This window comes from Cyprinodon tularosa, unplaced genomic scaffold (assembly GCF_016077235.1).
Source record: "Cyprinodon tularosa strain WSP-4 unplaced genomic scaffold, ASM1607723v1 ctg70, whole genome shotgun sequence".
Classification (NCBI taxonomy): domain Eukaryota; kingdom Metazoa; phylum Chordata; class Actinopteri; order Cyprinodontiformes; family Cyprinodontidae; genus Cyprinodon; species Cyprinodon tularosa.
This window is the reverse complement of record NW_024039452.1, coordinates 3,312,171-3,339,279: the sequence shown is the minus strand read 5'-3', so window position 1 is coordinate 3,339,279 and position 27,109 is coordinate 3,312,171. Positions and strand designations below refer to the sequence as shown.

Sequence of the window (27,109 nt, the reverse complement as noted above, 5' to 3'; positions counted from 1 at the left end):
AAAGTCGCTGAGTTGGCAATACTGCACCTGCAGTGCTGGCTCACTCTGCTGTATTTTTTCTTCTTCCCCCTCTTCAGTCAAGTGGATGTGATGACGGCGGCCGCGGATGACGCATTAATCGCGGGACACAACTAATCGATGACGAAATTCGTTGCCAGCGCTTTTAAAAGTCGATTTTTATCGATTTTATCGATTCGTTGTTGCAGCCCTAGAAAAAGTATTGATACATTAAAATATCACAATATCTTCATATGCTGATATATTGCCATTTAAAAACATATCAATCTCTTTTACTAATGAAATATTGCTATGTCATTGTTATGCTAAGTTATGCAAGCAAAGTAAAAGTTTTGCAAATGGTAATTGAAAAAATATATATATACATATGCATTACAAAAATGTAACTTTGAAAGATTTCTTTTAATATAAAAAAAAAAAAAAGCAAAAAGCGTTTTGTGAGACTTTTTTCTTGCACCCCAGATATAACATATTCTCTTTGTTTAAAATCCAATTTCTCCATCTCAGATGAAGTTTTACATATTGATCACAATCTCTTCACCTCTGGACGCCTGATTTCTTCTTCTGGAGGTTGGAGCAAAGACATTTCTATTAGTCTGCTGTACGTTAGAGTCAGCATTTTTATTGATCAACGGGGAATGTTTGTATGGGGCTACAGGTGAAAATAATGTGATCAGTGAAAGCAAATTTAAAAGGAAAACACACCAAAAAAATTTGTTAAAAAAAATATATTTTTTTTATTCATTTCTGGATTGTATATTTACTAATTTTCAGATTATGTTCTTTGCTTGCAAAAATAATGGAACAATCTCAATCCATACAGCTTTACTATACTTCATTTATAAAGTTTTTCTGTGTGAATTATTCCATTTAAATCAATCATGATATCTAGAAGATGCTCATCCAGATGGACCAATAACAGGGCGATAACAGAGAGATACTCATTAACAAGCATTTTCTATTATAGACCAGTTAAAACTGAAGCCATACCTGTATTTACACCAGAGTAGTGAATCTGTAATGTGCAGAATGTGGGTTAGATTGCCATCTTCAACTGGATGAGCGTCTAGACGGTCTTGAAAGGCAGTTTTTTTTTTTTTTTTTGTTAGAACACATTTAACCCTATAATGCCAAATGTATCATATTTGATACATACGGTTTCTGAAATGTTTTGCGTCTGACACCTTTTGCATAATTTAATGGTAAAAACTTTGCTCAAAATCCTATTGTACACAATCAGATATACCTGATAACAGAGGGCAGAAGGCTTCACAAAAAATAATCTTAACTTATTGCATAGTAATAAATTATTAATATCAAAAATGTATTTCTGTTTTATCTTTTTACATATTTTGTTAAAAGGCCAAATAAGGACTTCAAACCAAAAAAAAAAAAAGTAATTTTCTGTTTTGTTTTATTCTTGGATCGGGCTTTAAAGGGTTAAAGGTTGTTTTAATTTAAAAAGATGTGCTAAATATTGAGAGATTTACCAGTTACAGCTGTGTAATGTAGCAGCTTTTAAATGTCTGTAGACATTTGATAAGTTTGAACAAACTTAGCAGAATCTGATTTTTAATACCTTTAATTATAAGCGCTTACAGTTTACATTCTCCTTGTGCAATCTGAAAGGAATTAAATTTGTAAAACTTAATCTGTAAAAAAATACAAAATCTTTAAAAAAAAGTTTCAAACAATATAATAGAATATTAAATAACATTTGGAAAAAAAATAATAAAAAAGGCAAAAGCAGAGTTACTCTCAAAACCTTTTTTTTCCCTCTTCTATTAGAGGTCAGTTAAAAGTTTTATTCCTAGATTCAATTTTTCTTCCAAATTTCCATTTACAAAAAATTTGCAACAATAATGGAACTAATTTCCTACCATACTCTCTCAGCCTGAGCAAAACACTCTGTTCTAGTAGCCAAACAAACAGCAGGCATCCATGTTTGTTTTTTGGCAGCTAAAAAAAACATCTCATCTGCTTCTGTTGACGCATCTTACAGTAAATATTTAATCAGCCAAGTGCTCATACCATTGAAAGATTTTGCAATGTTCTTTTCAGGTCAGAAACAAACAAAAACAAAACAATGCTGCCATTGCCATTTTGCAATTGAAAGAGAAACTGCATGTGAATTAGCTTGTTTACATTATACATTTTTAAACAAAATAAAACCATGCAGGGCCTACTTCCTGTTTTGCCAGCAGTAACATTTGGTTTTCGATCGTGTGAATCGGTGATGCGAAATAAGTGTTTCTTTTTCTAAGTCATGCAAAAGATAAATTTTCCAAATTAGAAATCTGTGCAGTTTTACCTCGGCCTGTCTCTACCTTTCTTAATTGCTTTTCTGAAGTCAAAAGAGCAGAGGACGAGATGTTGTGCTCGATCATTTTCCTGGTGACTAACAGGACTGTATTTTAACCGAGCAGACCTCGATAACTTAGCTGAGCCGTTAGTAGATGAGCCAGATCCATCCTGGACTGCAGAGCATCTTTCTATGAGCAGTTTTAAAAGGTTGCAGTACAGGACTTAAAAGGAATTGGTTTTAACCCTTTAAAGCCCGATCCAAGAATAAAACAAAACAGAAAATTCCTTTTTTTTGGTTTGAAGTCCTTATTTGGCCTTTTAACAAAATATGTAAAAAGATAAAACAAATACACTTTTGATATTAATAATTTATTACTATGCGATAAGTCAAGATTATTTTTTGTTTAGTCTTCTGCCTTCTGTTATCAGGTATATCTGATTGTGTACAATAGGATTTTGAGCAAAGTTTTTACCATTAAATTATGCAAAAGGTGTCAGACGCAAAACATTTCAGAAACCGTATGTATCAAATATGATACATTTGGCATTACAGGGTTAAGACCTAATTTGACTCCATAAGACAGAACAGGGTACGAATATGTTCTACTACATGAGAATATTAACATGTGGGAGCTACCTTTATGTTGGCTTAACGGTAAAATGTTGCTAATAAGTTCAACATTAGATACGCTGCGTTTCATAGTCGTGGTTTGTTTACCACGTTTGTTGAAGTGGGTGATTAAAGCATCCTCTACCAAAGTCTTTATTTGCTCCACAAAAAAGTCAAATGTGCTAAATGCCTATTGGCCATATCCACACTGGACTTGTGATGAGTTGGCAGCACACATGAGCAAAGAAAAGACACATTTAAATATATTATACTAAAGAAAATTAAATATCTAAAGTTTTTAATGTTATAAGGTCTCATATTATTCCACATTTGAAAATAAAAATATTAAAAATAAGGCCTCTAGAGCACGTGTGTGCAGGAAAATTCCTCTCAGATTAGGCGGACAGCATGTACCAAAAATCCCCCCCCCCCCGGCTTTTTTTTGGTTCCCTTAAATGGTTCCCTTAAATGTAGGGCCCTATAAAAATCCGTTTTATTTTTTCCCAAATTCCGTTTTTTCCAATTAAATTTTTGAAAATTCCATTTTTTCCGTTTTAATTTTTGCAAATTCAGTTTTTTTACCCTTTACTGTTATTTCAGTCGTAAAGAGAATGTGCTTTTAATGTTAATGATTAAAATGTACACAAATAAAATAGGAATGGCCTTAAATTTATTGAGGTAAAAAAAAAAACACATTTACTCAGTAGGTGCAGTACTTTTACTGCATGATGCAACATAACGCACTCTTAAGTACTAACAAAATATTAATCGTTATGAACCAATGGTTATAAATAAAAGTGCTCCATTAGCTTTTTTCGGGTAAAAAAAATAAAATAGGACCTCCCAATTTCAGAATTATAAAGTATTTCATAAAGAATCATATTTTCCATAAGTACATTAAAGTGCATAAAAAACTAGGCAAAATACAGCAAGTGTTTCTCAACTTTTCGCCGAAAGCGGAGCTATGGAGAGCCGCTTCGCCATTTTTTCAATGTTTTGATGGGGGAGGGTGGGCGGAAATGACGGAGCGGGAGGGGTTGTGTCGCCCAGATTTGCGTCCCCCGGTGTGCATTTCCCCCCCGACATACGTTCTTCTCCAACACAAAAACAGAATTTCATGTCAAATGTAGAAATTCCGCGTTAACACTAGATTCCGCGTTAATTTGCCAATTCCGTGATCGCGGAAATTATAGGGCCCTGTAAATGCCTCAGCTTCTAAGTGAACCGGTTTCTGGTTCCTTATTGGCATTTTTGTTAATACATTTGTAATTTCAATGTGCTTCTTTTACCTTTTGCTGGTTGAAAACTTTATAAGATTTCAATTTTATTTCTTTATTTTTTTTTAAGAGGTGGTTTCTGTTCAATTAATAACACATTAATATATCAGCTAAATTAATATTTTCCACATCTTCTGCCCTCTTAAGATTCTTTTAATGAAAACAAAGTGAGCTGCCATAGATGACTCAGTTTTCTAAGTGAACCCTGACTTCATAACACATAATATGGTGCGTTGACTGATCTGATAAAAATTGGATGTTTGAGTTTCAGAACTTGCAAACAAAAAAAAAAATCTTAATTATTTTTTGGTCCCTAAAAATGTTATTGTTAAGATTTATATTGACTCGAAGCAGATATTCCATCTGCTTCAAAATTTCATGATCTAAATAAATATTAAACAATGATTCCATTTCCATACAGTCTATTTTAACCTCAGCTGAATTATAGTTTCCAAGGTGAATAATCAGTGGATTTGGCTTAAAAGGAAGAGATGGTAGAATATGTTGACAAACGGACGGATGCACAGTTGGTGGCATCAAACATGGTTTGAGCTGCAGTGCAGGTAATCTGAACACGCTTTACTGAAGAGAGAACTTAAACCCTCCTGGATTTAACTGTCAAATTAGCAGCATTTCTAATGAGGAAAAGCTGCGAGTTCTTCAAAGGAGAGAAGAACGCGCCGAGGATCGCTGCTACACGTGCTCCTAATGCACAGCAGAAAGCTTCTTGTTAGGATTCCTTACATGAACCCTCATCGCCAGGATGGCAACCCGGCAAACAATGTCATTTCTATCCCTCTACAAACGGGCTTTCTTATTACCTGCGACTCACACAAAGCAGTGAGGCTATTAAAGGAAACTGGAGCCATCATCCTGCTGTAGGTTTTAGCTAACCAACGTCCTCTGATGCTGCCAGACAAGGAGACAGTCTGGGGGTCAGCAGAACGCTCTCACTCACCATGAACGCTGCGGTTCCTCACAGATGGACGGTCCGCCGGTGGGGGTTCGCTTTTAAAGCCCTAGCGTAGCATCACGGCTGCTCTGCAGGGCTCACTCCTGGTAACAGGACACCCAGGAGCTGAAGGCGCAGGGCAGAGGGACATGCAGGCTGCGGACGGAAGGACACACCCCGCATTGCAAAGGATGCAGCAGCATGATCCCCTACACCCCCCACCTCCACCCTTCCTCTCTCTCTCTCCCTCTGAGCAGTGAAGCTACACTGATCCGCTCTTCATCAGGTCTTCAGCTGCCGTGTGTCAGCAAATCAGCTCTGCCTTGTGGCGTCAGGCTCCGCTGCGATGAAAGGCTCTGCGCTCTTCTCATCTCTGCAAGTCGGTCTAATCAAACACTGAGTAACGGATCAGGTTTCACCTCCACTACAGATTCAGTGAACTTCTACCACCTCTAAACTCTTTTTTTCAAGTTTTACATTTAAAGACAAAGCTACACTGCGATGGAGCTCAACATTTTCCATTTAAAGCAACACAGAATGCTTTGTTAAAGACGTTTACTGAGAATAAGCAGCTGGTAATAAACCATTAGAGAGAGCAATGAGCTCACCTTTAAAACAGCCAGAGTTTCAGAACAGAAGCTTGAAATCTGAGCCTCGTTAATCAATCCACCCCCCACCCCCCAGCGTCGGATTACAACCAGAGATAAGACAGGAAGCAGAACCATGAATGTAGCTATTATTAATGAAGGGTTTTTCTACTCTAAAAAAGTAATTACACATATTTGAGTTTTTCACACCATTTCCTACATTAGAACTAGAGCTGCAACTAACGATTGTTTTGCAACTTGATTAGTCTGTCGATTATATTTTTGATTAATTGAATACCGTATTTTCGCGACTATAAGGCGCATATAAACGTATTTTTTTCCCCTCAATATGTGCGGTGTGCTCTATGTGTGTTGTTACTGCGGACGTTGTTGAGACTACCATGAGAACGTTAAAGGGGGAAGTGTGGGCGTGGATTGGCTGCCACGCAAATGGACAGAAACTGCCGCCTATGGTGATTTTTAAAAAGAAAGACTTTGCCTAAAGAGACTTTTCCAGCTGGAGTCGTTATTAAGGCAAATGAAAAGGGCTGGAGGGATGAGGAGATGATGAAAGAGTGGCTGAGGGAGGTGAATATAAGGAGACCAGGTGTTTTTTTCCACGCATCACCATCGCTGTTAATCTGTGACTCCATGCGTGCCCATCTCACAGCCGATGTGAAAAACAGGTGAAACAAATGAACGCTGTGTTGCCGTTATCCCGGGAGGTCTGACAAAGGAACTTCAACTGCTCGACATCGGTGTGAACCGGCCGTTCAAAGTAAGGCTGCGAGCGGCGTGGGAGCGATGGATGACAGACGGAGACCACAGTTTCACGAAAAGTGGGAGGCGGCAACGGACAAGTTACGCCACCGTTTGCGGATGGATTGTAGATGCTTGGACTAACGTGTCTGCTGGCTCTGTTGTTCAAGCTTTCGCAAAAGCCGGCATCATTTCCGAGGAGCAGCACGGCACGGAAAGTGACTCTGACAGCGAAGAAGAAGGGGAAACTGGCATGTCTGATTTAGCGCAGCTGTTTAATTCAGAAACAGAGGATGATGACTTTGATGGGTTTGATTAATACTTTGTAATAAATACATGAATAAAGCACAATCATACTCAGTTTTGCTCCCGCTCTATTTTTAAATACGCATACGATATGTACCAGTATATAAAACCCACGCCCTATTATCCAGTGCGCCTTATGTGTGTGTTAAATACAGAAATGGCACACATAACTGAGACTGCGCCTTTTAGTACTGTGCGCCTTATGGTCGTGAAAATACGGTATTAACCAAGCAGCCAAATATTCCTTAAAGTCGTAGGGAAGCAAATTCTCCCGATTGGTGCCCGACTTTATACGAGTGAATAAAGTGAATGTTATTGTTCGTTTTTTTAAGGGGGCGGGATTGTTGTGGCAGAAGGTTTGCAAGCAAGTTTGTTTGTTTGGCCGGTTTGTCGGAAACATCTTGCTAACCAGTTAGCAACTTAGTGCTAGTATGTTCCCAATGGTTAATTCCATTGGGACCAAGTAGCACTAAATTGGTGACTTAGAAACGACACTGTCAAGGAACGCCATGGACAGAGGAAACATGACAGAAGACAAAATAAAAATAGAACCCATGAGCCATCGTCTTTCCTCCATTTGTTGGTCTATCAGCTAAAATGTAGAGAAAACACATAAGATTGTGGCTGGAACATCAAGTTAAAAAGTAACGGAGGGGATAACTTTGCAAGGCTCTACAGGCCTGATGAGTTACCTAACCTACAAAACACCAGCGAGTGCTCTTCCTCTGCTGTCAGACAGGAAACGAATGAAAGGAAAATAACTGGTTCCTCACACTCTTAATTACACACTAATCTGTTCCTGTGCTGTTTTGTACTTGTCAAACTGCCCTTTAAATGAGCCCGTGGCTGTTTTTCCCCATGTGATTAGAAGCAGGAGATTACACAGAGCCAGTTCAGTCTGCCGACAGCAGATCGAGAGGCTGACATTTTCAGCAAAACCTCCAAGGAACAAACAGAACAAAGACGTAAATCTACGTTGGACCGAAGACAGAATTGAAATAACTTTCGGTTGCAAAGTTGTGCTAAAAACAAGCCATTGTTTATGTAAATGTAAACGGACAAATTTTGAATTCAAGGAGAAATTTTAAAAATTCTCAACAAGTTTGTACTATTTTTTTAAACCCTTTAAAAGTCACTCAGCGAAATCAAAATTTCAAGCAAATACTGTTATTGGAATCCAGATCAAGACCTTATTACCTGTAACATTCAAAAAATATGGATATGTTAATGTCAATGTAATAAGAAGCAACAACTTATCCGAACACATTAAGAAAAATCACAAAAATGCTTCTATAAGAAATTCATGAAAAACGCTGAGTGAAAGGAACATTTTTTTAGTAGAGCCATTAATGTTGATACTGACACTTATATTTTTTTGTTTATAAATATAATCATTAACTAGGCTTATTAACTTTTTAAGTTTTGAATTAGCGTTTTACTGTTTTTTTTCCAAATTATTTTACAGTAGGTAATGTATCATTCAAGGGCTCATCTAATTGGACAAAAGCTAAAATCAGACATGCAGTCATGTAGCAGTATTTGCTGAATGGCTGGATATAGATCTTGTTCTTCTAGACCTCACTGAGGGACCGGAGGGACTCCATTTGTAAGGGATCAAACGCTAAGTTGCCCTATAAACGGTTAATAGAAATATAGAAATTAAATGCAATCAAAAGGTTTAGAAAACTAAAGCCGGGCATAGACTGTGCGATATTTTCAATTGTTCCATCTGGCTACAAAAGCTACATCTCAAACTGTATGACGAAACCACAGGGTTTAAAAGTTCAAAGGTCACGATGTATGTTCTCACACTGTGCGGCCCAACGCTCTGATGCGATGTCCCTGCTCACACTGTACGTCTAAAAACCAAACATCGGACTCAGCCCAGAGAGATGGCGCTGGTCGGACTCCTCAATCTGGAAGTAGAAGAAGAACTCCCTTGTTTGCACATGTGCAGTGCTCAATGTTCTGGTAAATCGCTTCAACAGCAGGATTTGTCCACGGCCACCTCACGACGGCCGAGTGAATTTCAAACATGTTTGATTTTCTCCAGACCTTACGATTCCTGATCAGGAGGTGGTCTTGAGAGGCTGATCGCCCCTCGTTACTCCCTGTATAATACACAATGCAGGACGCACCACGAAGCTGAAAGTCACCCCGATCGAAAAAATTCTTGCACGGCTGGAGAATCGGCCCAATAAGGGCAAAAGAAAAAAAAAAAAAAAAAAGAAAATCGTACGGTGTATGAGAAATAACATTTCAGAAATAAATCTAAGCTAAAACTAGGGCTGGGCGATAATTCAATAACGATATATATCGATCGATAGACGTGTGGCGGAATAGAAAAAAAGAGCGTCGATAAAAGTTCGATAAATAAAAGCAATTTTCCTTCCTTCTCATTGTAGCCTAGCATGTAGGTTTATGCTAGTCACTGCTTCCTCCCAACCAATCACAATCGCGGACCCAGGCACGCCGTCACAAAGCGCCGCCCTCTCAAACCACAACACAGAGCACATGAAGCTGTGCAGCAAGGAGAGGCAGAGGAAATTGTTCCAAAGAAAGGTTTTTGTAGTTCGGCAGTCTGGCAGTATTTCGGTCATGGAAAGTCGGACAAAAAACAAACCACAGTCATCTGGAAAACGAAGTCTGATAACACAACCAACTTTTTTTTATCATCTCAGCCGCTCACAGCCGCAGGAGTACGAGCTGTGTAGGCCCCGGCGCGCATCTGCATCGCCTCCGAGGAATCTTCGGGAATTTCGGGAAAATATATATATATTTTCAGTTCTGGGCAGTTTCCCACGTTGTTCTAACAGTTGAGATAAAAATGCTGAGGGGCCAGAAACTTCAGAGTAATAACTCAGGTTAAAGCAGGAAACGGGGGCGGCGGGGGGGGTCCATTTATTTATTTGTTATATTTATTTTGGTCACTTTTCTGGTCACTTTAGTTTATTCTTTGTCAGTATTTAATAACATAACTCAGGTCTCTTAAGTTATTTTTCCTTAAAACAATTCTGTTATGGTTAAAAAAGTTGGTTAAATATTTAATTCGAAGTCTGTGTTTGTGTTCTTTATTAAAATTAAATAATTTAGCAATATTATAAAAAGTCCAGGCAGAGCTGCACATAAAATATGGTTTCAAATCTTTTCAATAATTATCGATATCGATCAATATGCATTTTTTTTTATCGATAAGCTTTTTTTCTATATAGCCCAGCCCTAGCAAAAACTCAAACAACTAAAGAATTTTAAATGAAAAACTCCTGACTAATAGCAATAAATAGTCAACTGTACGATATAAGCTAACGCTAGCTGATTTTAGCTTACCTGATAGGACAGTATGACGACAGGAGTCTGACTTCGCTTCAGCAAACAGAAATAGGTCAGCCCCTTAAAATGAGGTACCCACCCGGTTTTGTCATTGTCTCCTTTCCATCTCCTCTTTCTTTCATCTTTTCTCTTTTTCTTCTTCTGTTTTTCTTGTTCTGTTCTATTGACATTGTTGTGTCCATATAAACTGTAAAACTCCCTACATAATTATAATAAAGCAATTTATATGCATGAAACAAGTGTAGCAGTATGGCAATTGCCATACTGCTCCACTGGTGAAAGTAAAATCTGTTGGTCTCTTTTTGGCATCAAAACAGTTATTCTTATTGCCACATTTCAGGACACTGGGGGGAAAAAAATGGTTAATAAATGTTTCATTATGTTTTAACTGAGATTTGTGTAACATTTCTTATTGTCGTCATTTTCATGATAGGAGCAGAAAGCAATGTCAGAAAAAAAATCTGTAGTGTGTATCAGGGATAGCTTAGATTAAGTGTAAAATAATTATCGGCTTAAAAAAAATATATCTGTTAATACCTGTACCAAACACTAAAGATGTTTTATTTATCTATACAGAAAAGCTGAATTTATAGAGAACTGAAAATGACCAAATTTAAAGCAGAAATATATAAACTTCCCTCTAAATAAACCAATAACTTGAAATTTGAAATAAAAAAAAAGATGTAAGTGTATGCTACTTTGTGTTTATTAAAAATGTCTTACTTTATGATTTTATCGACTTTCTTTTTTTTTTTTTCCATTTCCATGTTAATTTAGGATTTATTTTTAAAATGCCTATTTTTATTTGTTTGTTTCAGTGTCAGTTTGGATCCTCCACAGGGCGCGATGTTAACCATCGCCCGATCTCCCGGGGCAAGTAGTTTTTATTGTTGGGAGAGCACAAATTTCAATGCATTTGCCCGCCGGGCAAGTGCAATGATTGCAAAAAAATATATATTTATGACTAAAAATTACTTTAAAATCACCTACATTTAAAGCTACAGTGTGTAATTTTCAGCGACATCTAGCGGTCAGACTGCAGACCGCAGCAACATGAACATCTCCCCCCCACCGCTTCTCCCCCCCAACAGTACGGCGAGCGTTACGGGACAAAATTTCTTCCACGACGTCCACATCACCTACCTTCTCAAGTGATGAGGTTTGTTTACATAGATAATTTTACAGATAGTATTTCATTAGTCTGAGTAGGGTATAGATTTCATGTAGACTTAAGATAATAAATATACCCGTTATTTTTTCTACATCGTTGTGACGTTTTGGTGAGCTGCTTTGCATGGTGATATAAACAGACGAAGTAATTGTAGTCATTAGTTTAACAGCGAGATTGTGTTCGCTGGAAGAATATATATTCCCCGTTTACAGAGTCTAAGTCATTTTGGTGGCACGGGGGTTACAACGCGAGGAAGAGGGAGAGGACGAGGGCGAGGGCAGGGAGGCCGTGCAGCTAGGGCCAGGCGAGAGCGGGGAGCCAGCGGGGTGAGAGCAGAGGAGGAAAGGCTTGAAGATCTCCAAAGGAGCCGGAGAGAAGTAACCGAGGTATATATCCAGAAAATCATTTTACAGAAAATTACTGAATCATTACCTATGAAACGTCAGGGACGTTGCTGAATAAGTATACTGGAGAGGAACAGCATCATCACGCCGCAGCATGTTATTGTTTTAGACAGGTCTGAGCATCCTGTACTCCAAAAACTGCAGTGATATTAGACAATTGTGTGTATAGGATTAATTACCTGTCCAAGAGAAAACTGGCAACTTGAGCGTCACTTTGAAAACCTTTTTCCTCCATCAGTGACTTCCATCGTGTAAATGCCGTGCCAATGTTGATCCGTGTTTTTTGCCGTTTCTTGTCACGCTTGCGTTTATTCTCGTCGTGTTTCCGCTTCTTAGATGACGGGGGTTCGGTGTCCGCCGCTTTTCGTTGTGATACAGAGTAGGAATGATCCTCCATTCGTCTGATGTTTGGCCACACAGTGCCAAACAGTTTGCAAAGTCACTCGCGCCTGCCGCCTTGTTCACCTTTCTTGTTACTGAGGCGCAGTATACCTGCTTCTTCTTCTTCTTCTTTGGTTTCAGGCAGACTAAACGCTTCTCAGGCATAATACTGCCATCTACTGTTCAGTACCGTCTCAGTTCATCTCTCTCAACTTGCCGTAGTTATTTTTGAGCGTCATGGGAGATCTCGCAATCGCTAGTTTGTTGCCTCTGCGCTGCCGTAGCGCAAAGATGTCAGCCTCCATGGCTGCGAGACCCGCTCCTATGTAATTATAAATAACGAATTCTAAGGCAACGCAAATATTATGGTTAAAAGGCTGAGCTCATAGGTGATGATAAATAACATAGTTATGTATAATATATTAAATTTCTGACTTTATATCCCTGTAATTATTACACACTGTAGCTTTAATGAAAACGACCCACAAGCGTTGCCGGCGCCATTTTTGTACACATTCTCGCGTGATTTTCCGCCAGATGGCGTGATTCAGCTCTTGGGGAGAGAATTCTGCAGAGCAGCAGCTGGATGATTAATTTAATCTATACTATAATACACGCTAGATTAAAAATGATCAGTCTGGGATTAGGAAAATAATTTAATGCGCACAGTGTAAATATTTCTTTCATATGGCAGTCTTCTGTACAGTGATGCAGGTCATACATTAAAAAAATGTTCATTAAATTTTTTTCTCTTAGACATTTGAGAGGTGCATTTAAATGTTATAGAGCTAAACATGTTAGATTGGTGAGTAGTAGTAGTGTAAGTTTTTAACCTGTCAAGTTTTTTTGACGCATGCAGATACACACCAGGAACCTGGAAACTTAAAAAATACTGAATTACAAAAAACATTTAAAAAACAAACATGTCTCATTGATATATATACAAAAATGAATATTAGGAACTATATTTATCAAACATTATACTGGGCAAGTAAAAATTGTTTCTGGGCAAATGAAAATGTGAAAGTCACTTGCCCAATAGGCAAGTGGTAAAAATCCTTAACATGCTCCATACTGTTCTCTCTACCAGTTAGTTTTCCTCTAATTATTTTCCTTTTCTCAGAACCAGAAATACGTTTGCATTGAAAAGAAAAATGTTCTTGCAGGAACCGAGTATTTTCCTGAGCTTTTGAACATCCCTGACCTGATCTTCCTCCCTTCATGACAGTGAGCTCCGTAGCGTGTTAACGCTCAGCAGGTTTGAAACAAAGCCCTGGTTCTTGTTTGCTCTAAACACGTGGAATCCTAAATTTAGCCGTCAGTGTTTATAATGGGGGTTCCTTCTGCTCAGAGACACAACGTGCTCATTTAAGTGGACAGGGTTAATATATAACAGCCTTATAGCTCAGCTGGGTTTTAATGGGTGGGTGAGAACTTGAGATCTATTCCCTTTTATCTCTACGTGCGGCAAAAATGCTGAGCCGTCCGCTTTGTGATGAGTCGTCATGTTCACAAGCGCCACATAAAATCCTGACGCCACCAAAGGAAGGAGATGCAAGCCTGCTGCTGGTTTATATGCAGACATATGAAGCAGCTAAATGAGACTAAAACTCTTAAATCAAATTCACACAAAGGAGTGAAATTAACATCCTTTCTGAACTCTACTGTAAAATAAAAAACTAATTTTCTCTTTTAAATCTCTGCTTCTCTCGAAACAAGGAAGGCCGTGTTCTTTCTGAGGCCTAAACAAACAAAGCAAAGCAAATGAGCAGAAAGCAAACAGTCTATTGTTGGGTTAGGGAAGGATTTCCTCTCCTAGGAGGACAGAATATAAACACGCAGCGACGTAGCTTTTCATGGTTTTATACTTAAATTAAAGCTTTGATTTTTAGAAAGTTCTTTTCTGCATTATAAAAGTCTATTCTGGGAAAACGAGGGATCATAATATGAAGAGCTTTATTCACTGACGCTCCTACAGGTGATAAAAATGAAAGGAATGCTTTTTAGAGATAGGCTGACTTTGGCAGGACCTCATTAAAACATTTCCTAGTACAGCATCAGAAGATATATGATTGGATTCCCAGATTCATTAATTTATTCAGCAGCCAAGCTTTGAAATCACCACTCTCTCAATTTTTAATGTTTTCTTTGATTGTAGCAATAAAACGATTAATTGCATTAACCATAAGTAATTTAATCAAAAGCTAGAGCTATGTAACAGAGTAAAACTGAACAAAAACACTAAAAGAATAACCAATTTACAGCAATAATTAAAAAAATATATAATAAAATATAAGATAATTTTTTTTTTATATATATTTAATGTATTTGCAAGTATCTTGCCTATTTTTCCACATTTTGGCCATTTATAATTCATTTAAAATTCTTGAAAAATTTTGTTTTTTTTCTTCTTTTCAAATGGTTGTGAACAAAGAAATGTTAATTTACTGATTTGCTAAGATAAAGAATCACTAGAATATTTAAAATAAGTAAGTAAATATCAGAGATCAGTTTAACTGGTGTCATAATAATCTGTATTTGTTTAGGATTAAAAATAAAATAACATATCAGTGGATTTCTAATAGAGATAAAACGGGCTAATTTAAGTTTTCTAACTCAATTATCCCAAAGGTGTGATGACGGCTGAAGTTTGTAGAAAAAATGAAAAACTCTACATGGGTATGAAATGTTGAAGGAGGAGAAAAACAAGCATCTATTTAAACTCTCCGTTAAACGCATCCGCCTAATTTTTACTGTATTATTTAAATTAGTTTCCAAACGCGCATCAGACCCACTTTTCCACCGCACAGCTGGAGCAGCAAAGATGCTTCAGCCGCGCGTCAGAACTAAACTAGTACAAGCATCAAAAATGAAGCAGCATGCGCGTTTTTGCAGCTCCTGCTGCTTTAGGTGTGAACGTAGCATTACATGCAAGTCTATGGTTGATGCTCAAGGAGCATCAAAAGGTCCAATCTAGAGCAGCAGAAGCAGCGCATCTTGATGCATCAAAGCAGTGCCTCATGAGCATCTGAGGACTGAAGCGCTTCAAAAGCAGCAGCAGCAGCTGCACATCACGCCACATCAACCAATCAGAAGCTGATGTGAGAGCTGACAGTGAGTCAGACACAGCAGTGCAATGCAGAGCGCTATGATCACTCCTCTGAAACAGTTCATTAATGCCTAAATTAACTTAAAATGTCAAATTCTGCCGGCAAAACATGTTCGCTTTTATTATCTTGGTGCCCGGTGAAAACCGCATTCCAGCCTCAGCGAAAAGCAGCGAAAAATCCCCAAGAGGTGACCGGGACAGATGCTGATGTTGAAGGGGATTCCCAGTGACAGAGCACCGCCGGCGTACGGGGCTTGGAGCGTCTCCGACAGCAAATCAGTGTTGCCAACTCAGCGACTTTGGCTACGTTCACACTGCAGCCTGAAGTGAACCAATTCCGATTTTTTTGCCCATATGTGACCTGTATCAGATCTTGTTATGACAGTCTGAACGACACAGATCGGATTTTTTCAAATGCGACCCAGGCCACTTGGATATGTGGTCCTGAATCCGATACGTATCTGATCTTTTTAAATGCGACCTGTGTCTGTACGGCCAGGTCGCATTCATCCGACCTACACGTCATTGATACTTGACAAATGTTACTAAACGTTACTAATCTGCGTCCTACTAAGCGGAGGCGGGAAAAACTAACAACCATGGCGGAAGATAACACAGAGAGCAGTCAATGGAGAGAAAGTGAGGTTGCTGACTTAATTCATATTTGGAAAGATAGCTCGATTCAGATCAAACTCGAAGGGTCTTACCGGAACCTGGCTCTCTTTCTTTTTGATCTTCTTAAAAAGATTTCGTTCGTAATGTGCCTGCTCCTGTTGGAGAAGAACTTAAAGAACGCAATATACGCTGCGGTATTACGAGTCATGTTTACTTCCGCAAACACTGAGGACGCTTGCTACATGTGACGTCATCGCGTCCTCGAGTGCGCATGCGGGACACTTCGGTTGAACGCTTTCAGTTCACACAGTAGATCACATACAAGTCGCATATACTTGAAAGTGTGAACGGACACGCAAAAAAATCCGATTTCACAAAAAAAATCGGAATTGAGCATTAAGGCCTGCAGTGTGAACGTAGCCTTAGTCGCTATATTTAGCGACTTTTCAGACCCCTCCAGCGACTATTTTTCAAAAAAGCGACTAGCGACAAATCTGGCGACTTTTTACGGTGTCACTGGCGGCTTTTGGAGACTCTTACGTGAAAGCATGTATCGTTCCTACTCTTGTCTTCCAGCGGTAGCTGCTGCCGTGGGGCGCCTCCCCCGTCCCAACCCCGTTCTCCCGCTCCCGCAGGAGTCCCTCTCAGCGCTGCAGTCAGAGCCGCAGGATGTTTACCCTCAGCGTCCAGACTGCAAATGAAGCGCGCAAATCGATCACGCGGTGCCGCTCCGCCCTGACTTACATTCAAGGCGGGAGCGAGCGGGATGTAAATGTAAAATGTTATTTGGTCTAAAATAAATAACTGAATTTGAAATATTTTATCTTAAATAAATAACAGCATTTGATTCACACAGCCACAGTCAGCCACTTAATCACCTTGTCCATTGTGTTTTCCTCTCTAAGATTAACATTGATCTGCTGGTGAGAATCATTAGGTCTCAGTCTAAACTGTACAGTCAAAAATAAAGAAAAGAGGGAATCAAACCCTGAAAAAAGTAGCTCTATATATTGTTTAGTAAAGTGAGTAAAAACACTATTTTATAGTGTTTTTACTCACTTTTTGTCTTTCTGTAACAACATTTTTTCTCCCACAGCATCAATAACATGCACATCACTTCCTGTGGCAGATTATGCAAATTAGGCGCTGACGTCATTTAGCGACTTCTAGCACAGCCAATAGCTACTTTCCTTACTGAGGAGTTGGCAACACTGCAGCAAATTAATATTTGAAGGCAGGATCATAGCCTGGATGAACTGACTGCACTGACCATGTTTTCAGGTGGATTTTTTCACTTGAAAACATTAAAACTACTTTTTAACCCACTGATCACAGCAAATATAGCAAAGCTGCTCTCTGCCATTGAACGCAGGAGAAACAGAAGCATCGGACGCATCTGGACACACTTTACTGGACGCGCTTCAGGAGAATTAAAGATGCTCTGAGGCGCGTCTGAGCTTAATGTGGACAAGCTCAAAAATGAAGCAGCAGACGCTTTTTTGATGCTTTCAGCGCTTCCGGTCTGAAAGCAGCATAATATCAACCAGTCCGATATCAACAAAGGATCATCTGAAAGGTATAGAGGATGTTTTTTCCAGAGCAGGATTTAAGGGTCGAATCAGCTCTGCTAATCCTCCATGATATGGATTTTCTGATACTTGCTCTAACTTTATGCTTTTATTACAGAGCTCTTTAGAACAAGCTAACAAACAGATGAGGGAGGGGGTTTATAGTCTTAAATCAGGTTTGCTGAAGCAAAGAAATCTCTCAAGCATGTCTAGCAGAAAAGGAAGTAGTTTTTTTTTTTTTCACTGCAACATTTTAGACTGGTTCAGAGATGTTTCTTCTCTGACCAGTTTTCCATATTTTAACCTTCTCATAGGTTCCAAAGTTCTGATGAAGCCTCAGTATATTTTAGTCATCATTAAAACCTCCATTTCTGACCTTTTGGATCTTCCTGGGGTCCTTTACGGCGCCTTCTCTCGGTGGGACCTTCCCAAACAGCTTCCAACCAGGATCTTTTTGCTCCGGCGGTCGACTTTCTTTCACCTTCTTGGCAAACAGGTTCCTGAGATAAAGAAGGGATCGAGAAAGTGAATTAGTGAGAAGGGTCAGCATCCAACAGCATGAACAGAGAGGAAGAAGCAAACCTCTGTATGAAAAAGGTAGCCGAACCGTTTCCACGGCATTGTTCAGTCACACCATTCACAAACAGACAAGCAGCTGCAGGAGCCGATCAATTAAAAGCTTCAATAGATTCTGAACACGCTCAAATAATACGCATGATATAATCTGACAGGGAAAATAATGGCTTAGAAGCTCCTAACAATGACTTCTGTTTGCTCTGCAGATCTCATTTTGGGATCTTATTCAGCTTAGCAGCTGGCTCACATAGAGGCTCTATAATTAATACAGGATAATCGATCCAGCCTGCGAGGAAATACAGACCGAAGGAATCAGCTTCAATGTTTTAAAACAGTTTACACTCTTTAGTTTATGACACAATAAGACCAGTTAGGGTGTTTTATATCTAAATATCTTTAGAACCTTTAGGCTGGTTAATTAAGATGGTTTAAGGGTCACCGAACAAACTAATCTTCATAGGATGTCCTGGCCAACTTCCCTACAGCTCCCAGCAAAATCCCCTCCAACTTCCATCCACTGGCCTTCTCCTGGGCGTGCATGTTTCTTTACTCGGACTCCACCCTTACACTGGATTACAGGGTCTGACCAGGAGACGATGCTTCTCTTTAGATCTTAAAGGAATAGTACACCCAAAACATGATTAGCCTTCATTTTCTACTCACCCCCATGCTGAACAACACCCTGGAGTACTTTTTTGATATCTCAAATGCATCTGGAGATCTGGGAGGCTTCTTGCTGTCTGCTGACATTCAAATAATGGAGGTCTATGGCGCCCGAGGCAGAAAGGTCCATAAAAGTCCACAAAAAACGTGTCAATATTCCTCCATACTGCTCGTCCAATGTATTCCAAGTGTCCTGAGTGGGTAGCGTCCAGAATTTACTCGAAACGAAGTCATTTAGAATGTTTTTAGAGCATAAACAGTAGTGTATAGGATTTCCTGAAAGCGCGCACCTGCGCATTCATGACGCTACGGAAGCCGGCAGACCAAACCAGATGAAAGTGCGCATTCAGCGTCTGCTCTGCCAATAATGCAAGCGTAGAAGAAGAAATGTACCGTTTACCTGTGCAAAGAAAGAAACAACGAAAGAAAAATGTCTGAGGACTTCAGTGTTGAGGAAGAGCATGAGTTCTTTGCTGAGCTGAATGCGCACTTTCATCTGGTTTGGTCTGCCGGCTTCCGTAGCGTCATGAACTCGCAGGCGCGCGCTTTCAGGAAATCCTATACAGGTGCTGGTCATAAAATTAGAATATCATGAAAAAGTAGATTGATTTCAGTAATTCCATTTAAAAAGTGAAACTTGTATATTATATTCATACATTACATACAAACTCATATATTTCAGATGTTTATTTTGTTTAATTTTGATGATTACAAATGACAACAAATGAAAATCTCAAATTCATCATATCAGAAAATTAGAATATTACTGAAGACCAATAAAAACAAAGGATTTATAGAAATGTTGGCCAACTGAAAAGTATGAACATGAAAAGTATGAGCATGTACAGCACTCAGTATTTAGTTGGGCCTCCTTTGGCCTGTATTACTGCAGCAATGCGGCGTGGCATGGAGTCGATCAGTCTGTGGCACTGCTCAGGTGTTTTGATAGCCCAGGTTGCTCTAATAGTGGCTTTTAGCTCTTCTGAATTGTTGGGTCTCGTGTATTGCATCTTCTTCTTCACAATACCCCATAGATTTTCTATGGGGTTAAGGTCAGGAGAGTTTGCTGGCCAATTAAGAACAGGGATACCATGGTCCTTCAACCAGGTACTGGTAGCTTTGGCACTGTGTGCAGGTGCCAAGTCCTGTTGGAAAATGAAATCTGCATCTCCAAAAAGTTGGTCAGCTGCAGGACGCATGAAGTGCTCTAAAACTTCCTGGTATGTGGCTGCGTTGACCCTGGACCTCAGAAAACACAATGGACCAACACCAGCAGATGAAATGGCACCCCAAACCATCACTGACTGTGGAAACTTTACACTGGACTTCAAGCAACGTGGATGAAGTGCCTCTCTTCTTTTCCTCCAGACTCTGGGACCTTGATTTCCAAAGGAAATGCAAAATTTACTTTCATCAGAGAACATGACTTTGGACCACTCACCAGCAGTCCAGTCCTGTTTCTCTTTAGACGCTTCTGACGCTGTCTGTGGTTCAAGAGTGGCTTGACACAAGGAATGCGACAGCAGAAACCCATGTCTTTCATACGTCTGTGTGTGGTGGTTCTTGAAGCACTCACTCCAGCTGCAGTCCACTCTTTGTGAATCTCCCCCACATTTTTGAAGGGGTTTTGTTTCACAATCCTCTCCAGGGTGCGGTTATCTCTCTTGCTTGTACAGTTTTTTCGACCACATCTTTTCCTTCCCTTCGCCTCTCTATTAATGTGCTTGGACACTGAGCTCTGTGAACAGCCAGCCTCTTTAGCGATGACCTTTTGTGTCTTGCCCTCCTTGTGCAAGGTGTCGATGGTCGTCTTTTGGACAACTGTCAAGTCAGCAGTCTTCCCCATGATTGTGTAGCCTATAGAACTAGACTGAAAGACCATTTAAAGGCTTTTGCAGGTGGTTTGAGTTAATTAGCTGATTAGAGTGTGGCACCAGGGGCCATCAATTTTGAACCTTTTCACAATATTCTAATTTTCTGATATGATGAATTTGAGATTTTCATTTGTTGTCATTTGTAATCATCAAAATTAAACAAAATAAACATCTGAAATATATGAGTTTGTATGTAATGTATGAATATAATATACAAGTTTCACTTTTTAAATGGAATTACTGAAATCAATCTACTTTTTCATGATATTCTAATTTTATGACCAGCACCTGTACACTACTGTTTATGCTCTAAAAACATTCTAAATAACTTCGTTTCGAGTAAATTCTGGATCCTACCCACTCAGGACACTTGGAATACATTGGACGAGCAGTATGGAGGAATATTGACACGTTTTTTGTGGACTTTTATGGACCTTTCCGTCTCGGGCGCCATAGACCTCCATTATTTGAATGTCAGCAGACAGCAAGAAGCCTCCCGGATCTCCAAATGCATTTGAGATATCAAAAAAGTACTCCAGAGTGTTGTTCAGCATGGGGGTGAGTAGAAAATGAAGGCTAATCATGTTTTGGGTGTACTATTCCTATAATGTTCACAAATCATGACAGAAAGAACATTTTAGTACAAAGACTGATGTTTAAACAGGAACTGTTGGGGACCAGCTAAGGACCCATCAAGGGAAGTGGGGAAATTTTGAATGGCTACTACTGTAATTAAAGTCGTAGGAAGCGGCTGTTCCAACCGATATATTTCCGAATTCTCCCGAGTGGAGCCCGACTTTACACGAGTGAATAAAGTCTAGGGATGCACGATATTGGGATTTTGGCAGATATCCGATATGCCGATATTTTAAAACTCATGTAGCCGATAACCGATATCGATACCGATGTTAAAGCTGGACAAAAATAAGTAGTCATTGAAAATAGCAGTTTTGTTATCCATTTCTGACACTTTGAAAAATAATATACTCTAATATATTTTCATATGCTGATATCAAATAGATTTTTAAAAACGCGGTATCGATCCATTTTACTTTCAAAATCTCGGGAAATTTCATCGTTCTGTTTCAAATTCTCGTGATATTTTGCAAATTCTTGTGAGATTTTGTTAGTAAAATAGATCGATAACGCGTCAATATATCAACATATAAAAATATGGCAACATTTTGTGATATTTCGGGGGATTTCGTAGCAGAACGATGACATATAGCAATATTTCATTAGTAAAAGAGATTGATATGGTGTTTTTAAATGGCAATATATCAGCATATGAAGATATTGCGATATTTTAATGTATCAATATTTTTTCCCTCGTCTTTAGAAGTTTTTAAAGGCACACTATGCAACATTTTTCAGTTAATTAATGTGTTCCATAACGTTATGGTTGATTAAATTAGTAATTTCAGGTTGAACAAAGGTATTCTCGGCCGCCCTGGTGGTCTGTGGGGGAAATACCGCACTTGCAATTGCAGGAGCACCGACCCGCACCCACAGGCTCAGAAGTCTCGTGAGAGTCAGTCTTGCTTTACGGCGAGAACTGCTACACGCCCCCAGTTAAAAGCATTCTCGTTGCTAGCACAGTGGCAATCTTTGTGCAGTTATGCTACGTTCACGCAGCAAAAGCAGCAAAATCGCGTCTGCTGCTTCCTTTTTGCTGCTTGTACCAGTTAGTTCTGACGCGCGGCTGAAGCAGCTTTGCTGCTCTGGCTGCGCGGTGCAAAAGTGTGTCTGACGCGCGTTGGGCGGAGCTTCAGTATCCTTTCTCTGCCTTGCAGCTATATTTGCTGTGATCAGTGGGAATAAAGTAGTTTTAATATGTGTTTAAGTGAGAAAATACACCTGAAAACGTAATCAGTGCAGTCAGTTCATTCAGATTATTATCCTGCCTTCAATATTTTTTCTGTCGGAGCCGCTCAGACCCCCACATACCAGGGATGTGCCGACAGTATGGATCCCTTCATCAGCAGCGGTTCACCACGGCAGCTGGTAGGTGTTTTTCATCTAAATAATCCAAACTGCTTATTCTGCCGGCAGATTTCTGCATTTTAAGTTAATTTAGGCGTCAATAAACTGTTTAAGAGGAGTGATCATCAGCGCTGTGTCTCTCTCCCTGCGTTAAACGCACCCGACGCGCTGCTTCAGCTGCTCAGACGTGCTGCGCCTGCTGCTCAAAACGCACCGCGGGACCTTTTGCTGCGCCTTGACGCACGTCAACCATTGACTTTGCATGTAAACTCACTGCTTCTGTCGCGCCAGCTACGTCCAGTGTGAACGCAGCATTAGTCATTCGCTGCTAAGCTCAAAACAACCGCGCCTGGCTTGACGGAGAAACCAGGAGAACAGCTGAGCATATTTACGACAGTGCACTTTTACTTTCGCCCTCTGGGGGGAGCCTCGCTGGAAAATCAACACCGGTTGCATAGTCTACCTTTAAGTCTGTAAAAAAGAAGTTTTTGAGGAAGAAGAAGAAGTAGTATTTTTTTTTTTTTAGACTTTAGAAACTCAGAAGCTGATCAAATATCGGGTTAAATATCGGTGGGGTGGCCGATGTCCGATATTCAGTTTTAAGGCCGATACAGGCCGATACCGATGGGGGGCCGATTATATCGTGCATCCCTAATAAATTCAATACGTTTGGTCATTTATCAAGGGGGCAGGATTGTTGTGGCGGAAGTTTCGCACACAAGTTTGGTTGTGGCCAGTTTGTCGGAAGCATCTTGCTAACCAGTTAGCAACTAAGTGCTAGCAGGTTCCCAATGGGAAATTCCATTGGGACCAAGTAGCACTAAATTGGTGACTTAGAAACAACGCTGTCAAGGAACGCTATGGACAGCGGAAACATGCAAGAGGAGGAGAGTTTAGTGTCGGGGGCCGCGGATGAGTCTCCTCCGTCATCCATGTTTTATTTAGAGGAGGAAAGCGGGGAGGAAGATGTTGTGGAAGAGGACGCCAGGGCGGCAGAAGCTTGGTTTGGTGTAGAAGGCTTCCAGCCGTACATGTTTGAGCCCTTGCCTCGCAACGCTGCCAGTTCTGTTAGCTCTACGCCTGCCGAAGACACAGACGTCCATCCCCGTGAACACTGGGACGGAACTCAATTGGAAAGGAAATTATTCTGATTTAAATCGTTGCGTATTTTAGCTGCGACATATGAATCAAGATGCTATGACCGAAAAAATTTACAGATGATCGTTGATATATGATTGGCTGAATTTAGGTGTTCAGGCTGACGTAGAACTAACTGGTCTGCAGAAGATAACGGGGAAAAAACACGTTTTAAGAAAGGATTTTTTTTTTTTTATAGAAATTTTCAAACTTTTGGGACAATGTGGTCTGATAAAGAGAACATTTATATACATGTTTAAACCAGAAGGATTTGACATTTAAATTTGATTTCCCTACAACTTAAAAAAATAAGATAAAGATTGCATAATCTAGATACTATGCCAATAATATTAAGCATCCCACAGATAAATATGTTGTTAATCTATAAAATGACTTTACTTAAATAGAATCGTTTTAAGCTCAAATCTGAAGTGGCTATGAGCAGCAAAAACAGGTCAAAAATCGACTAAATAAAAACAGAAGAAAAAAAAATTTGGAAACCCCCAAATTTCACAAAAGTGAAAGGAAGTTGATGAAACGTTTTCCAGGTCAACACCCTGAGCAGCTGTTCAGACCAGATGCAAAATAAAAACAGAGGCTCTTTCAGTTTCTAATTACAACCCAGCAACGCAAAAAAACAAAAACAACACTTTCACTTCTTAACCAATGAAGAAGTTAAATGTGAAGCTGCACTTCATAATAATCCTCTCTGAGTTCAGGCGGCGTTTGTGATGTTTTACTGCCTTTCCGTCGCAGCAGCACGGTGAACGACACTTCGCTCTAAAACATCTGGAGAGCAGAAAGATACCAGCGGCAGCTGAAGACGTTTTCTCATTCTCTAGCCGACTGAAGGAGAACAGACAGAAAATGTTCTGTCATTTCTGCTTTGTCAATGTTTTCTAACAAGTTTCTCTTTTTGTGTATCAAGCAAAAAAATAAAAATAAAAGTAAGCTTTATTTTCTCTTTCAAAAACAAATTTAAGAAATAAAGAAAGTAAAAGGATATGATGCAAGCTTGTGACCAGGGGTGGAAAGAAATGAATTACATTTACTCAAGTTACTGTAATGGAGTACTTTTTATGAGTAATTTGTAATTTTCTGAGTAGTTTTTGAAATATGTAATTTTTAACCTAAGTAGTTTTACTTTGCTACATTTAAAACTCCCTCACGTTACTGAGTAAAAAAAATAAAAAAATAAAAAATACTGATGGTGAAAAAATTAAATGTGGCCCTGCTTTGCAATTAATCTTTGTATTGTCTCATAATCCAGTGCTGCGCTTCAGAAGATGGCAGTTGCTAATCACAACTTAGGGAGTATGGATGAGGAAAGGCCTGAAGAGGAAACATATTCTGGAGACAAAAGTACGATGGCCCTGAAGTGCAAACTGCAACTACAAATCTAAAAGCGCAACTACATTAAGGAAATCGCAACTACATTAAGCAAAACATAATTACATTAACCTACCGGAAAAGGTAGGTACCAGTGGGAAACATGAGACATCGCTGATTGGACGACGGCGCCGTTTGACCCTTGAACCGGAAGTCATTCTGCCTGCTGCGGCTTTTGAAAACATGGATATTGTCGGCGCCCCAAACATAGCTGCCGTTATCCAGGAATATTTTGAATCAGGACATACGTACGAGGTGATACTGGATATACTGGATAGACTAATCACGAAATTTCAGTTAGTTTGCGTACACTGAAGACACACTTAAAAGAAGCTGGACTGTTCAGACGACGCAACTTCCGGTTCAAAGGTCAAACGGCGCCGTCGTCCAATCAGCGATGTCTCATGTTTCCCACTGGTACCTACCTTTTCCGGTAGGTTAATGTAATTGTGTTTTCCTTAATGTAGTTGCGCGTTGCTTTTGCAAGTGTCGATATCAACAGAAATACGCCTTGAAATCGATTAAAACACCTTGTGCTCAATTCAATTCATGACTCATCCTTTTTTTTTGCATTAAATAACTCAAAGTAACTAAGTAACTTTTACTCAAATTACATTTTAAATGAAGTAATTTTGTACTTTTACTTGAGTAAATTTTGAGATGGGTAATTTTACTTTTACTCTGAGTAGAATTTAGGCAAAGTAAAGATACTTTTACTCAATTACAATTCTTTTAGTACTCTTTCCACCTCTGCTTGTGAGTTTACCCACTTTGTTTATGGAAATGTCTACTGGATGAAAAGCTAAAGAACAAAAACAACACGCAGGGAAGGAGAAGAAAAATGGCAGGTAAAAGAAAAACAAAACAAAAACGCTTTATTAAAAGGAAGATAAATATCAACCAGATGAGAACAGATAAGCTGAGCTATTCTTGTCTTCAGATGCATTCAGTCATTGAACTGGAGTAACCTTTAGAACAGAGATAAAACCACCCAACATGGACCGAAGACCCTTGACCTTCAGTCTCTAGCAACAGAACCTTCAGAGCAGCTTTACTTCAACCCATCAAACATCAACAAAGTAGGAAAATTATTTGCATTTAATCGGGGTCAAACGTGCCTCAACGTGAGAGCTGAATGACAGCGCCTGTGCCAGAGCGCTCAAGTGGAACGCATCAACAGGAACAGAACGCGGTGTTTGCTGGATCAGAGTTCTGGGTGGTTCTGATACGCTGCCAACCCTAAAGAGCAGCTGTGGAGGCCTGACTCTGGAGGTAAAGACGTCTCAGTGGAGCTGACAGTTATTACAGACATACCAAACAAGCCGGAACAAGAAGCAAAGCAGAGAACATCAAGTTTTTTCCCATGTTGGACAGAAATGAGGACAACGCTCCAGGCTGTTTTCTCTAACAGTCAGAGCGATCACCCCGAACCAAACAAGAAAACCAGCTGACCATCTCATACTCTCACCGATTATCCCATCAGAGCATCAACTGATCCTTAAAACTTCTCACAACAATATTAACTTACCTGTCAGTGTATAGAAGGAGAGATGGAGTTGCCATCCTGCTTGCTTAACTCTAAGAAAAGTCAAAATCCGCTCAAAAATTAAATAAAAAAAAAAGGGAGAAATGTTCAGCGAGGAGAGAAACTACTCAGACCTTTCCTTCAGTCAACAATCAGCTCCAACTATGGAGGACGGAGGGGAAAGTCCTCCACAGGCAGCCAGTTGAAGCGGAGAGGGAGCCGCCTCCTCCTGAGATGCCTTATCTGAATGGGAGGAGGAAATGAGTGATTTCTCTTTCAGAGAATGAAGGCCGTAAAGCAGGAGGCAGTTTGGCTGCCATGTGACACATTATCCATTAGATGCACTGATTATATTCTACGTTTCATCCATGTCTGTGGGCTTGTTTTGTTCCCTTTGCCTCAGGTTCAATCAGAGACTAGAATAGAAGAAGGGTCAAAGACTCTGTAGGGTCCAGTAAGGATATTTACCTTCATTTAAAGAAAAAAAAAATGATGTTCATTTAAACCGGCTGCAGGAATTCAGTCAGAACGCTGCGTCTTACTCAAAAAAATGAAACTCCTCGAATGACAA

General features: G+C 39.6%; 1 protein-coding gene across 3 annotated transcripts in view; it reads right to left on the bottom strand.

Annotated features, from left to right (window-relative positions):
- tbc1d14 (TBC1 domain family, member 14) overlaps nt 1-27,109 on the bottom strand; it is an 82,810-nt gene that overhangs the window by 35,075 nt on the left and 20,626 nt on the right. The window contains exons 1-2 of one of the 3 annotated variants that reach the window (XM_038268502.1): nt 26,542-26,741; nt 17,768-17,891 (exon numbers count right to left, since the gene is read on the bottom strand). In XM_038268502.1, the coding sequence (XP_038124430.1) occupies nt 17,768-17,891; nt 26,542-26,576 (159 nt within the window). In that variant the 5' untranslated portion in view covers nt 26,577-26,741. Of the gene's footprint in view, nt 1-5,167; nt 5,295-17,767; nt 17,892-26,541; nt 26,742-27,109 lie in introns of those variants that run through there. The other 2 variants (XM_038268501.1, XM_038268503.1) reach the window with 2 other exon arrangements.